At 38.3% G+C, this 16,152-nt stretch overlaps 1 protein-coding gene across 2 annotated transcripts in view; it reads left to right on the top strand.

The window, feature by feature from the left end:
• Positions 1-11,420, top strand: part of LOC113064066 (serine/threonine-protein phosphatase 2B catalytic subunit alpha isoform-like) — a 60,229-nt gene extending 48,809 nt beyond the window's left edge. The window contains exons 8-14 of one of the 2 annotated variants that reach the window (XM_026234593.1): positions 235-329; positions 812-937; positions 3,625-3,702; positions 4,097-4,181; positions 6,855-6,952; positions 7,425-7,472; positions 11,113-11,420. In XM_026234593.1, coding sequence (XP_026090378.1) covers positions 235-329; positions 812-937; positions 3,625-3,702; positions 4,097-4,181; positions 6,855-6,952; positions 7,425-7,472; positions 11,113-11,291 — 709 coding nt within the window. In that variant the 3' untranslated portion in view covers positions 11,292-11,420. The remainder of the gene's footprint in view (positions 1-234; positions 330-811; positions 938-3,624; positions 3,703-4,096; positions 4,182-6,854; positions 6,953-7,424; positions 7,473-11,112) is intronic. The other variant, XM_026234594.1, reaches the window with a different exon arrangement.
• The last annotated feature ends 4,732 nt before the right edge of the window (positions 11,421-16,152 follow it).

The raw sequence follows: 16,152 nt of genomic DNA, 5'->3' as shown, positions 1-16,152 counted from the left end.
AATCAAGCTATCCTTAAAACTTCCAGGCGGGTGTGTTGAGGCAAGTTGGAGCTAAACTCTGCAGGACACCGGCCCTCAAGGACTGGGTTCGGTCAGCCCTGCTTCAGGTGTAGATAAGGTCCTAAGCTGTACTTTTAAGGGTACACCTTTTTTGTACATGTACGGTTTTTGCACATTTTGTTTATTAAAAGTAAATTACAGAGTGATTTGTCTTCCCTCTCTCTCTTCTATCAGTTATCGGATGTACAGGAAGAGTCAGACTACTGGCTTCCCTTCCCTTATTACCATTTTCTCTGCACCAAACTACCTTGATGTTTACAACAATAAAGGTGAGTCCTGTTTTTCATTATGTGCAAGAAAAATGGAGCATTGTGACGGGAACCGAGAGTTAGATGAGAGTGTGGGCAGGAGCATCAGCTCGAGTGACTCCATCCATGTGTTCTTATCATCCGCTGATGGAACAGGGTCAACCTCTCAGCAGTACCATCTAGTGGAGGATTTTTGTGAAAATGGCACATAAAAATTTTTTATACTGTATATCCAGACCTATTAATATACTGTAAATTTGTATCCAGATGTACTGATATACTGTAGATTTGATTGACATGTTCTTCCTTATAGGGCTCATTTAGGCCAGGTTTGTGTGTATGCACAGTTTTAGCAAAAAATGATTCCACTTGAATTAGTTGATTAGGAAACAAACCCAGCGGCTCAGGAAGCTGTGTTCTCTTGAGATGATTTCTCATATTATTGATTCAAGAATGCTCAAAGCCCGGAGCCTCACTTTTTTTATTATTATTCACTTCCTCAGCTGCCGTTCTGAAGTACGAGAACAATGTAATGAACATCCGGCAGTTTAACTGCTCCCCTCATCCTTACTGGCTGCCAAATTTCATGGATGTCTTTACCTGGTCACTTCCATTTGTGGGGGAGAAAGGTACCTTCCTCTGTTTATATATATATATATATTACACAGTTGTTGGTCATATAATTAGAATATCATCAAAAAGTTGATTTATTTCACTATTCAAAAAGTGAAATTTGTATATTATAGTCATTCATTACACACAGACTAATATATTTCAAATGTTTATTTCTTTTATATTTCTTTCTATATTTTGATGATTGTAACTGAAAACTATGGAAAATCCCAAATTCAGTGTCTCAGAAAATTAGAATATAACTTAAGACCAATATAAAGAAAGGACTTTTATTAAAGCTGCGGTAGGGAACTTTTGACGCTCTAGCGGTTAATAAACAGAACTGCTTGCGTCTTGCGGAAGAACATCGTAGCCGGAACTACTTCTCTCTGTTTATGTCTATGAAGAATCACAAAGGTACTGGGTTACTCCGCCGCGGTATCCCCGAAGCAATCTAAAATAGTCCCAATATAAACACCTATTATAGGTGCACCCTAGTGATTCAGGACAAGCTAAAAACACGGTTTGGAAAATTGATTCATGGTGTACTCGCTTATTATATAAATTTTTCTACATTTTGAACACAAACAAAGTTACGGACTGCAGTTCTGATTGGTTGTTTTTTACCTGGAGCGATGGAGTTTCTGCAAATGGCAATAGGACCACTGGGAGGAGCCAGAGGAGCTTGATTTTTTTCACAGATTATCTGTCTCATATTCTACTGTCAGGACATAATGACAGGTTTAATAAATATGTAAAAAATATTTTTTTACAAAAGTTCCCTACAGCAGCTTTAATCTTGGCCAACTAAAAAATATGAAAATGAAAAGTATGAGCATGTACAGCACTCAATACTTAGTTGGGGCTCCTTTTGCCTGAATTACTGCAGCAATGCAGCGTGGCATGGAGTCGATCAGTCTGTGGCACTGCTCAGGTCTTATGAGAGCCCAGGTTGCTCTGATAGTTGCCTTCAGCTCTTCTGCATTCTTGGGTCTGGCATATCGCATCTTCCTCCTCCTAATACCCATAGATTTTATATGGGGTTAAGGTCAGGCGAGTTTGCTGGCCAATTAAGAACAAGGATACCGTGGTCCTTAAACCAGGTTCTGGTAGCTTTGGCACTGTGTGCAGATGCCAAGTCCTGTTGGAAAATGAAATCTTCATCTCCATAAAGTTGGTCAGAAGCAGGAAGCTTGAAGTGCTCTAAAACTTGCTGGTATATGGCTGCGTTGACCTTGGATCTCAGAAAACACAGTGGACCAACACCAGCAGATGACATGGCACCGCAAACCATCACTGACTGTGGAAACTTTACACTGGACCTCAAGCAACGTGGATTGTGTGCCTCTCCTCTCTTCCTCCAGACTCTGGGACCCTGATTTCCAAAGGAAATGCAAAATTTACTTTCTTCTGAGATCATAACTTTGGTCCACTCAGCAGCAGTCCAGTCCTTTTTGAAGCGAGACACTTCTGACGCTGTCTGTTGTTCAAGAGTGGCTTGACACAAGGAATCTGACAGCTGAAACCCATGTCTTGAATATGTCTGTGCGTAGTGGTTCTTGAAGCACTGACTCCAGCTGCAATCCACTCTTTGTGAATCTCCCCCACATTTTTGAATGGGTTTTGTTTCACAATCCTCTCCAGAGTGCTGTAATTCATATTGCTTGTACACTTTTTTCCACCACATCTTTTCCTTCCCTTTGCCTCTTTATTAATGTGTTTGGACACAGAGCTCTGTAACCAGCCTCTTTTGCAATGACCCCTTGTATCCTGCCCTCCTTGTGCAATGTGTCGATGGTCGTCTTTTGGAAGACTGTCAAGTCAGCAGTCTTTGCCAAGATTGTGAAGCCTAAAGAACTAGACTGAGAGACCATTTAAAGGCTTTGCAGGTGTTTTGAGTTAATTAACTGATTAAAGTGTGGCACCAGGTGTCTTCAATATTAAACCTTTTCACAATATTCAAATTTCCTGAGATACTGAATTTGGAATTTTCCTTAGTTGTTAGTTATAATCATCAAAATTAAAAGAAATATTTGAAGTATATCAGTCTGTGTGTAATGAATGAATACAATATACAAGTTTCACTTTTTGAATGGAATTAGTAAAATAAATCAACTTTTTGATGATATTCTAATTATATGACCAGCACCTGTATATATATATATATATATATATATATATATATATATATATATATATATATATATATATATACACACACACACACACACGCACATACATACATAGCTCAACAGTCTGTTTTTAATATTTGTAAAAAAATAAATAAATAAAAAAGTTTCTTATGCTCAACTAATTTTTTTAATTTTTTTTACAAATACCGTAAAACAGTAATATTGTTAAATATTATTGCTATTCTGTTTTATTAGAAATAATCATTTATTCCTGTGATGGCAAAGCTGAATTCATCCTTTAGAAATCATTCTAATATTTCTTCCTAATATCGATGGTGAATACATTTTTTTTTTTTTTATGTATTCTTTTATGATTAGAAAGTTCAAAAGAAAAATTTTCTTACTGCCACTTTTTATCATTTGAATGCATTCCTTCCAGAATTAATTTCTTTAATACATCTTTAATAAGATGTTCAAAAACATCTTAAACCAAAGCTTTTGCTAATGTCTGAAATATTCAGCTAAATGTTGTTTTGATATGTTGCGATTAACTGTCTGTGCTTTGCCTGCAGTCACGGAGATGCTGGTAAATGTGTTGAGCATCTGTTCTGACGATGAGCTGATGAATGACGGAGAAGAGATCTTTGACGGTGAGACATCCTCAGTCGTTTGCTCCACAGTGTCCTTTGTATTGCATTTAGATGAAGAACATTTATGAGTTCCCCAATGAGAAACATGATTATGATTTTCTTTTCTTTGACGTCAGGTACATCCTAAATTATGACTCATAGTTATTTCACTATATTTCATGCTAAGTAGCACTCTTGTGATACTGTGCTTTAAATAGCCCTTATGTTTCATCTTAGTATTTGACTTTGCTAGCCGCTAAAGTAACTACTACCAGCCAGTATTAGATAAACTTTTTAAGCTTCAATCTACTTATAATTAAAGAAATGTAAACTAAAACTTTTCTCTGGAGGTTTTTAACCTCTGGTCATACTGAGACTGACCGAGACCGCTTTATTTTTTTCTTTCCGCCCACAGCCAATGCAGCAGCTGCGCGGAAAGAGGTGATTAGGAACAAGATCCGTGCCATTGGGAAGATGGCCAAGATGTTCTCTGTGCTCAGGTATAAATGGGGCTTCCTCCAGCTGAGTCATTCAGTCTGCGGTCAGCTGGGTCACATGCTTATGCTTATATTATTATATTATGCTTGCCTATCAGACATGATAGATAGAGGAGAGGCTTCTCAAAAGCAAGATATTCATGGCTGATATTCAGTGCACACATAAAACTGGGAAGCAAAAACTATTTGAAAGGTACACAAAGTATTTTAAAGAAAGTATTTCAAAGGTATAGTATGGAATTCTGGGCTCTTCATGGATATCTGTTGTTATAAAATAAATTGCAAGTTATATGCAGAGGATTATTAATTATATTTGAGAGACTGCTTTCCTAAAATTGAAGGGCAGCTGTTTTTTGTTATATATATACAGTGCCACATTTATGAAAAAAGAAAAACTGAAATATCACATGGTCATAAGTATTCAGACCCTTTGCTGTGACACTCATATATTTAACTCAGGTGCTGTCCATTTCTTCTGATCATCCTTGAGATGGTTCTACACCTTCATTTGAGTCCAGCTGTGTTTGATTATACTGATTGGACATTTGATTAGGAAAGCCACACGCCTGTCTATATAAGACCTTAACCCTAACCCTAACCCTAATCATGAGGTCAAAGGAACTGCCTGAAGAGCTCAGAGACAGAATTGTGGCAAAGGTTACAAAAATATTTCTGCTGCACTTAAGGTTCCTAAGACCACAGTGGCCTCCATAATACTTAAATGGAAGATGTTTGGGATGACCCGAACCCTTCCTAGAGCTGGCCGTCCGGCCAAACTGAGCTATCGGGGAGAAGAGCCTTTGTGAGAGAGGTAAAGAAGAACCCAAAGATCACTGTGGCTACTCTCCAGAGATGCAGTCGGGAGGTAGTAGAAAGTTGTAGAAAGTCAACCATCACTGCAGCCCTCCACCAGTCGGGGCTTTATGGCAGAGAGGCCCAACGGAAGCCTTACCTCAGTGCCAGACACATGAAAGCCCCCATGGAGTTTGCTAAAAAACACCTGAAGGATTCTCTGGTCTGATCAAACCAAGATAGAACTGAATTCTAAGCGGTATGTGTGGAGAAAACCAAGCACTGCTCATCACCTGTCCAATACAGTCCCAGCGGTGAAGCATGGTGGGGGCAGTATCATGCTGTGGGGGTGTTTTTCAGCTGCAGGGACAGGACGACTGGTTGCAATCGAGGGAAAGAGGAATGCGGCCAAGTACAGGGATATCCTGGATGAAAACCTTCTCCAGAGTGCTCAGGACCTCAGACTGGGCGGAAGGTTCACCTTCCAACAAGACAATTACCCTAAGCACACAGCTAAAATAACGAAGCAGTGGCTTCACAACAACTCCGTGACTGTTCTTGAATGGCCCAGCAAGAGCCCTGATTTAAACCCAATTGAGCATCTCTTGAGAGACCTGAAAATGGCTGTCCACCAACGTTTACCATTCAACCTGACAGAACTGGAGAGGATCTGGCAGAGGATCCCCAAATCCAGGTGTGAAAAACTTGTTGCATCTTTCCCAAAAAGACTCAAGGCTGTATTAGATCCAAAGGGTGCTTCTACTAAATACTAAGAAAAGGGTCTGAATACTTAGGACCATGTGATATTTCAGTTTTTCTTTTTCAATGTGCAAAAATGTCAACAATTCTGTGTTTTTCTGCCAATATGGGGTTCTGTGTGTACATTAATGAGGAAAAAATGAACTTGATGAAATTATTTTAGCAAATGGCTGCAACATAACAATGAGTGAAAAATGAAAGGGGTCTGAATACTTTCAGTACCCACTGTGTGTATATATATATGGCCATTTTAAACCAGTAAAAGTTAATTATGAAGAACATTGTCAGTGTACTAAAGCCAAATATGACCACATATGTTTATTCATTTATTTTTATTTTTTCTTATTTACTGTTAAAAACTATGGCTGTTAAGTATTAAAAAAAAAGATCACAATTTATATCATGTGCTTTGCCCATCCTTTAGAATGTAGAATGGATCCCTGATAACGTAAATTTCAGTAAACATCATCTTTGTTCTTTAAAATTGTCAACAGACCCCATTTTGGAAACTCGTGGTCTAGCCTGCTAGGTTTTTAAAATGTATTGAATATAAAGTTTGTGACTTTCATATGTACACTACCATTCAAAAGTTTGGGGTCATCATTACTTTAATTCAGCAAGGACGCATAAAGTTGATCAAAAGTGACAGTGAAGACTTTCATTATTAATAAAGATTTTCATTTCAAATAAATGCTGTTCTGTTGAACTTTCTGTTCATCAAAGGATCGTAAAATAAATGTTTCATAATTTCCTCAAACATATTAGCAGCACATCTGTTTTCAACATCGATAATAACAAATGTTCCTTGAGCACCAAATCAGCATATTAGAATGATTTCTGAAAGATCGTGTGACACTGAAGACTGGCATAATGGCTGCAAAAAATTCAACTTTTGGTCATCACAGGAATAAATTACTATGATTTCAAATGTACATTTAAATAGAAAAAACTGTTATTTTAAATTGTAATAACGTTTCACAATATTTTGATCAAATAAATGCAAGCTTGGTGAACATAAGAGACTTCTTTCAAAAACGAATCAACCCCAAATGTTTGAATGTTAGTGTAATATCAGTGATTTAACAGCGTTTAATTGTGTCTGATTTTAATATGCTGTTCCTATAGAGAGGAGAGTGAGAATGTGCTGACCCTGAAGGGCCTGACCCCTACTGGCATGTTGCCCAGCGGGGTGCTTTCTGGAGGCAAGCAGACTCTGCAGAGCGGTGAGCACGCGATCCAGTACTGGCCATGTTCCTTGTCTCCCTCTCTATCTCCTCCTCTCTTTTTTTCCCTCCTCTTCTGTCTCTGTAATGTCTGTCCCTGTCTCTCCATCTGTCTCTTTCTGTATCCTCTGACAACTCCAAGCTTTGGGGTGCTGCTCATTTAGTTCCCCCAAAGCATGGACACATTAGTGGGTCGGTTTACCCGTCAATGGTAAACTGTGATGAGAGTGAGTTTCTGAGAGACCCGTGGGGTGTCTAGAGCACAGAAAGCTTGGAAAGCAGGAGAAGTCTCTTGCAAAGTGCGAATGGTTGAGGGGATTGTCTGAGTCCGTGGTCCATAGTCTGGTTGGCATGCATGCGTCTCGGGGGATTGTCCCGGCGCCCGCCGCTGCTTGTGCTCAACTGCTGCCTGTGCGTTACTGCTGTTGCATGGCTTGTTCAGATGTAACACACTCCCCTCCTCTCCCTCCAGCAACCATCGAAGCCATTGAAGCCATCGAGACGGACGAAGACGGAGAAGGTAATTCCAGGACATGTATCTGGGCTTAATCCAACATGAGATGGTAGATGAGTTTTGGAAAATGGTAGATGGTTTGGTATCTGGTTTGTTTCTTGTTCAACATTTCAAAACACATCTATCGTCCTATGCTGGATTTTCTGCCAGGGTCACCACATACTGAAGCTGACTGCTCTAACCAACTAACACACTACATTAGAGAAGAGCAACAATACCAGAAAGCCACCAATCACTACGAAGGGGCACAGCACATGTCTGGGTAGAGTTTGGTGTCAAATAGTTTAAGTAATCTGTCATAGTCTGGATTGCTTACTAGTTAACACTGCAGCTGTGTCGAAAAATAAAGGCACCGGCCTTAATTCCCACTCAGTCAATGACTAAACAGACAGCACAAGTGGATTTTAAGCACCATAACATCACATCAAAGGTTTTAAACCAAATTCAGGTGAGTTTTAGAGATGACCAAGCAAATATTCAATGCTGGGCTCAACAATTTTTTTTAGTTCTGATTTGTACTTGCCTTTATATACATTTGAATGTGTAATTTTACACTAGTGTTCAGAAGTTTGGGGTCAGTCATTTTTTAAGTAATACTTCTATTCAGCAAGGATACATTAAATTGGCAGTAAAACATTTATAATGTCTCAAAATATTTTGATTAAAAATGCTTTCTATTTATTAAAGAATCCTGAACAAAAAAAATATCACAACATTGATAATCATGATAAATGTTAGAATGATTTCTGAAGGATTATGTTACACTAAAGACTGGAGTAATGACTGCAATAAATTTTGCTTTGCCATCACAGGAATAAATGACTTTTTAAACTATATTAAAATGGAAAACTGTTCTTTTAAATTGCAGTAATATTTCACAATGTTACAGATTTTTCTTATCAAATAAATAGACTTGGTGAGCATAATTCTTTTTAAAACATTAAAACACCATACAGACTCCAAACATTTGGATTGTAATGTATATTTCCATTATTATTTTTTTTTCTACATCATTTAAAAAAAAATGTATATGTCTAATTTTTACATTTCATTATTTAATTATTTACTTTTTCGTTATTTTCACATTCTTACTATGTGACAAACCTATCACAGGCCACTGATCCCAAGTCAGCTGTCCTTATTGTTGAGCCCTGCAATGACTACAGTACTTGATGTACTTGAGACCTACTCTGCTGATATGCAATTAGATATTTAAATAAATAAATAAAAATCCACCAACTGTCAAACTGCAATCAGGATATATGCTGCTTTCAGAAACTGAGCAGATGGAGACATTGTAGTATCTTCAGATTCAGATTTGCCTTGTTTCCTTCCTACCTCCATATATTGCCTGTTAATGCAATGTTTTTTAGGTTGCAGACACAGCCGTTATGTAACTAATAGCATCACAAGATGCTATTTCTACAAAAAGTCAAAGGTTTTAAAGTTTTTTTAAGCAACTATAACGTATTATTATTATTATAACTGTAACTATAACTCAGATATTTGCTGTGCCCTTTTGGAGTGGTGACATTAAGGGAACATTCCTTTTATTACTTGCATGATGGTTTGAGGTAGCATCTAAACTGGAGGCATGATTTTTGGATATGGTCTGTCGGGCGCTGCTTTTCCTCTGGTCCTTATGGTTCTAGTGTGGACATAGCATGTGATTAACCTCAATCAGGAACTCTCAGCCAACCAGAGTGTGTTCCTCTTCTACAACCTCTCACTTTCTGAGACCAGCTCACCTCAGTGATACACACATGGATGGACTCCAGGGGTTTGGACACTAGTTTCTACTCCCTCTGTGTGTGTGTATGTGTATATATATATATATATATATATATATATATATATATATATATTTGCTGTAGTGTGTCAGTAGGAAATATCAGTTTACAATTTTCAAAGCATTCCTTTTGCCATTAATTGTAATAATGTAGTGAGATTTTTGTATGCACAAGGAGTCTGAGAGCAGCCAGTGCTCCACACAGAGATCTTATCTTACCATCATCCATCTGTCTGGAATGACATGAAACAGAACAAACTGAGACAGACTAAATCCAGAAGAACTGTGGCAACGTCTCCAGAACACTTGAAGAATCCTTCCTGCAAAGCTACCTGAAAAACTATGCACAAGTGAACCAAGGACAAAAGGTGTTTTAAAAGCAAAGGATGGTCACACCAAGTTTGGAATTTATTTGTATTCAATAGAAGGTAATTGATCAATAAAATGTATTTATGACTTTTTTTTAAAGCATACTCACTTTACAGTATTTTTAAACAAGTGCCTAAAATTTTTCACAGTACTGCAATTTTATAGGAAGTTTCTTCATGACTGAGACAGATGGATGATGGTGAGATCAGATCTCTGTGTGGAGCACTTGCTGCTGTCAGACTCCTTGTGCATACAAAAATCTCACTACATTATTACAATTAATTGCAAAAGGAATGTTGATATTTCCTACTGACATTACTACAGCAAAAGATAGAAATATCCGGCTTAAAACCTTTTTTTTTTGGGTGAAAATACTAATGGTATTAAAGACTTTTGATACATATATATATATATATATATATATATATATATATATATATATATATATATATATATACACACACATACATACATACATACATAAAAATAAAAATAAAATTGTTAAAATAGCAGGTAGGGTGGGGTTATCTCTATATCTCCAGTATTTTGCCTTTTTAACTTTTATATTTATATGTTTTCTCTAAAATGGCTTAAAGCTTTTTCATTTCAGAGGAAGCTCTAAGGCTGTGTGTAAAATTCAGTCTAAGATTCATTGGTTCATTGGCATTTTCCAGTTGGATAAAAATGAATATAAAAATGCAGCTTTCAAATGGATTAAGAAGTGCAAATGATAAAAATGTAAATATAGAAATAAGTACTTAGTAGTAGTAGTAAGTATTAACTATATATAGAATATGGTAATATTATGTTTAGATATGTAAAATAATATTAGTAATTGTATTAAAAACTATACTAAGTCATAGTATGTTTAATGTAAATGTCTGTGTATTAGTCCACTTTAAATAATTTATTAATGCTTTATTTTGTTACGCTTCACTTTGAAAATCTGAAATAAATGTTAAATAAACATTTTTAATGTCTATTTACTCATCATTTCGATTACATTGTTTAATAAATTGATAATTACTTAATTTAACTCTATTCTATAAGTCCTCCATATATAATATTTTTTATAATCAAGCTACTGTTCAATAGTAATATTGTGAAATATAATTACAAATCAAAATAGCTGTTTTCTAAATAAATGTGTTTTAAAATGTCATTTCTTCCTGTGATGACAATTAATGATGTCATTACTGCAGTCTTTATGCTCCTTCAGAAATCATTCTAATAAGCTCAGTGCTCAAGAAACATTTCTTATTACGTTACTTATCAATGTTGAAAACATTTGTGCCACTTACTTGTTTTGTGGGAACTGTAATACAAGCTGAATAATTACATTTATAAATGCATAAATATGTTATACATTTAGATTCTAATAAAAAGAAATGACCGGCCTCATGGGATTATTTACAAAGATACAGGACGTTGATCACAGTTACAGGACAATCTAGTTTCTCATTGTGGGCTTTTCCCATCTCTCCGCAGCCATCCGTGGCTTCTCTCCACAGCACAAGATCCGCAGCTTCGAAGAGGCTAAAGGTCTGGACCGCATCAACGAGCGCATGCCGCCCCGCAAGGATGGAGTCAACCACGTGGGCCACTCCATGGGCAAGATGAACATGTCCGAGACCAACGGGACCGATGACAACAGTAACATCCAGTGATGAAACGGCTGCCCGCTCACCTGCATCCGAGTCCATGCCTCCGCCACGACCCATGGCATGACAACGCCAAACCCGTGATTTAAGACCTCCTGCTTCCAAAAACACCCGATGACATCACCTACACATCCCTCTCTTCTCCAATGTTCAATTAGAGAACCAAACTATCTATAATGTTTCACTGAAAAGAGGCAGGCTATTGCTGTCAGTTTGCCGCTTGCAGTTTCCGAAGCGGATACCTTGCCTATGGCAAGTTTCTGCCTTTTTTTGGGAGTGTCAAATAGGAAGGAGGGGTGGGGAGTGGTTTGCCTGTGAAGGCCTGAAAGTGTCTTTATCAGAGAGAGGGCGGTCTCAGTTCCTTTTCCGGCCCCACCCACATGCCAAGTGGGCGGAGTTTAGGAACGCTCTCTTAAGCCTGATCCATCCAGTTCGTCGGTGCGGGTGATGAGCCCATACCGGTTCCATGCACACTTGTTTCCTCTTTTGATTCCAAGCTTTTCTTCATGATCCCATCTCATAACGAAATGATCTCACTGTTGACAATGTTTTGCTACTAGTATTAATAAATATTCAAATTTGGAAAAAAAAGAAGAAAAAAAAACATGTTTGTAAGAAATGACATTTATCAACAAATCCTGTGCATTTTATTACTTGCGATGCAGTCTTACCTGGGGGGTTTTATTTCTTGATTTGGTTTTTGGTAAGATGCCATGAAGCAGTAGAGGAGAAGAGCAGCGCTGCTTGTCCGCCGTAGACTCTCGATCAAAGCAACCGTTCGGATGGAGCTCAAACTCAGCCTTTGGCACCACCTTCCTGATTGTTTCTCACTTGCCTGTATTTCAAGAGAGAATGCACATAGTACATTTCGCAAGTCAAATAAATATTATAAATATATATATAAATATATTTCAATATGATTATTAACAACGGTCGAGGGCAATGATTTTTAACAGCATCTATGGTACTGAACGCATCAGTGCATGCAACTAAGTTCCTTATTGATATGTGAAATTATAATTGTGATGTGTTTCAATATAGTAGACTTGAATTATTTCCCTTCAAATTATATTTGTAAAGGTCTAGTTTGTTTTTATATCTCTATAAATAGATATGATTTTGTAATCTATTATTTCGTTTCTTTTTCCTTTTCTTTTTTTTCATCAATATAATTTTATTATGGTTGATTTTATTTTTGTAGTTTGGCTGTACAGGCACTGACGCTCTTTCCGAGGTGTTTTCCGTCATCTTTAGTTTTTTCATCTTTTAGTTTTTTCTCTCTGTTCAGTTGGTGTACAGAAGTTGTTCAGTAGTGTGAATGAACATATTACTCAGTGAAAAGCAACATTCAGGCTGCCAAAGCATGATCGCATGGTTTATTCAAATGTAAACTAATTGGAAACGAGGAAAATTCGGTGTCTCACTTTGAAGAGGAAAACTATATTATCATTATGAATCTTGATGATCTTCTTATTATTACAATTAAGCTTACGTTCTTTAATTTCCACTGTTTTCTGATCCTTGTTTGGTCCAGACGTGGTTTATTTCAAAGAAGGAATTTTATGGATTTGTGACTATTTTTCTTGTAATTTTCGCATTTGACTTCCTAAATGAAAACACTAATGTAAGCATGCCCTATGGGACAAATCACTTTTTTACTCTTGAATAAAATATGCATGAACTAATCTGTCTTACCCCTTTCAATGGTGGACTGAAAACATTGGTTGAAAAAAGGGTTTTTATCTTTAAAAAAAAAAAAAGCTAATTGATTATTCAACAATTGCTTTATTAATAATCAACAATGAAAATGTAATTTTTAATGTAACATTAATGGTTAACGAAGATCACAGTTTGGTTACATTGTTTTTTTTTTGTTTTTTTTTTAAATTTCTGAGTTTAATAGGCTTAGACAGTGAGGGCTTTCATGAGGGCATCCCACCTGTTTCCTGCTATTCTTCCACAGGAAGCTCAGGGGGCCACAGCTACTTCTCCCTCAAACCAGAGCTCGGAGCCCACTAACACACACCCAAACACATGCTTCTCAGCAGGACTTTATAATACTATGTGCACTTCCTCATGTGTTACAATTATATCCAACAGGAAACAGATTTAAACATACTGGTTAATGCTTCAACCAAATTCAATCTCTCAAGATCATTTCCATCGTTTTTCTGCTTTGTTTTCATTTCTTTTACACATATTTAATTACTGTAATTATTTCTGATATCTGGGACACATATGACCTGTCCTGTGAATGTGGATGAGAGTAAAATGCATTTGGATTGAGACATGGAGCAGCTCTTTTTTCTTGTTTGCATCTTCATCCATAATCTCAGCCGATGAGTCGATCAGAAGCCAATTTTATACATATTTTTGGTATATAGTAAAAATAAAGGGAAAATGGTGTAAAACAGTAAATGTGGAGAAGGGGGGATTCTTGCTAGTGATTAGTTTCCAAATGTTTTCTGGTTTAAATTTCAATAGTCACTGACTATGTATGGTGGCCCCTAAAATGTATGATCGTTTTATATATACAGCATATGTTTTTTATGAAATGTATGTTCTCTGTGCGACTTGCACAGGAAATGACACAAGCATACAAACTGTGTTACCTCCAAACACAAATGCTACGTCTCTATGGTCTGTTGATTTAAGAACAGGTGAGTAATTCTATAATATTGTGTATAATTCTCATATCCAAGTTCCCATATTAAAGATGTTTTGAACAATTGGTAACCCTCATTTTACCAATGTTTAGGTAAATGTCCAACAACATGTTTTCTTAAATGTGTCTGTTATGATGTAACTTTATTTGCTCAAATAGACATGAACCTTAATGTAATCTGAGTGTAAATATATATCTTTTTTTTTTCAGAAGTCCAAACTGAAAAGACAATGACTACTTTTTCATCTCAATATGAGAATAGCGTGACCAGCCATACATCAAAAACTGTGAGCACAAGCACAGCTCCTGTATCTTCTAGTCACATGGGTAAGACACAAATATAACTTTAGTTGATGTAAATATACAGTAATGTGGACTGTACATCTGTTTGTACTGATGGATCCAGCCTCTCTCTACATAGCACATCGGGTATTAAGTGCTGGTAAAAGAATAGTTCACCCAAAATGAAAATTTGATAAAATGTACTCATGCCATCCTAAATTTTAGAAAATGCATTATTATGGATTTCAGACTGGCATTTTGGCTGGAAGCAATGGTTTGAAGTTATACCGCCTTAATAATGGATTTGTTTCTTGTATAGTGAACACACAGCTCTTTGCTTCAGGTTAATTGATGGTCGAGTCTTTTGGATTCCTTGTGGATCATTGTGATGCTTTTATCAGCTGTTTGATTTATTAATTCTGACGGCACCAATTCACTGCAGAGGATCCATTGGGGAGCAAGTGATGTAATGCTAAATTTCTCTAAATCTGTTCCAACAAAGAAACAAACTCATCTAAATCTTTTATGGCTTTAGGTTGAGTAAATTTTCATTTTTGGGTTAACCATTCCTTAAAGGGGTCATATCATATGACGTTGCTAAAAAGAAGATTATTTTTTGTATTTGGTGTAATGCAACGTGTTAATGTGGTTTAAGGTTCAAAAACACATTATTTTCCACATGTGTATTGTGTACTCCTCTATGCCCTGCCTCTCTGAAAAGTCGATTTTTACAAAGTTTTTACATTGGTTAAAATACAAATGTTTACATCGGTCTGAAAACCAAGGTGTATGCTGATTGGCCAGCTATCCAAGGCCGGGGTTCCCGATAACGATTGATCTTAGAGCTTAAGAGTGTTTACTACCAGTAATTTCTATGTTTCTGCCCTTTTTAATTATTTCATTTATAAATTAATAAAACAAAAATAAGAAAATGAGTCATAAAGTGTACAATGAAGCTGTCGCAGTGTCTGGTTTGTGTTCCCAGCACAACTGCCCAGGATGGCTACCAGCCAAGCGCCACAGCTCAAGATAGCCGCTAACCCAGCTCCAATGCCCAAATTGGCCACCGTTCCAGCGCCACAGCCCAAGATGGCCGTCAGCCTAGGGCCACAGCACAAAATGGCCGTCAGTCCAGCGCTACAGCACAAGATGGCTGCTAACCCAGCGCCAATGCCCAAATTGGCCACCGGTCCAGCGCCACAGCCCAAGATGGCCGCCAGCCTAGCGCCACAGTACAAAATGGCCGCCAGTCCAGCGCCACAACCGAAGATGGCCGCCAGCCTAGTGCTACAGCCCAAGATGGTCGCCAGCTTAGAGCCACAGCACAAGATGGCCGACTCAAACTCTGAGTCACCAGTCAAGGTGCCACCGACTCGCCATCGTAGAGGGCGGAGGACGAGGAGACAGGCTTCTACCATTCCTCAAAGCCTGGAGAACGTTCCCAAGCGGGCCGCTGCCGTCCAGGGGGACGTTCCCGAGCGGGCCGCTGCCGTCCAGGAGGAAGTTCCCGAGTAGGCCGCTGCTGTCCCCGAGGCGGTGCCCGAGGCCGTTCCGGAGGTCGAGGTGGTGCCCGAGGTCGTTCCCGATGTGGTGCCCGATGCTGTTCCGGAGGTCGAGGCGGTGCCCGATGCTGATCCAGAGGCCGAGGTGGTGGCCAATGCCGAGGCGGTGACCGATGCTGTTCTGGAGGTCGAGGTGGTGCCCGATGCTGTTCCGGAGGCCGAGGTGGTGCCCGATGCCGAGCCGGTGCCCGAGGCCGTTCCCGATGCAGTGCCCAAGGCCGCTCCCGATGCCGTGACCGAGGCGGTGCCTGAGACCGTTCCAGAGGCAGTGCCCGAAGCCGAGGTGCCTCAGGTCTCCACAGACAGTTCAGAGTCGAGTCATGTTCCTGTGGACTCTCCGGAGTTGAGTCATGTTCCG

The sequence above is a fragment of the Carassius auratus genome, chromosome 46, assembly GCF_003368295.1.
Source record: "Carassius auratus strain Wakin chromosome 46, ASM336829v1, whole genome shotgun sequence".
NCBI lineage: Eukaryota > Metazoa > Chordata > Actinopteri > Cypriniformes > Cyprinidae > Carassius > Carassius auratus.
Note: the sequence above shows the minus strand (reverse complement) of the source record. Positions and strands in the feature narration are given on the sequence as shown.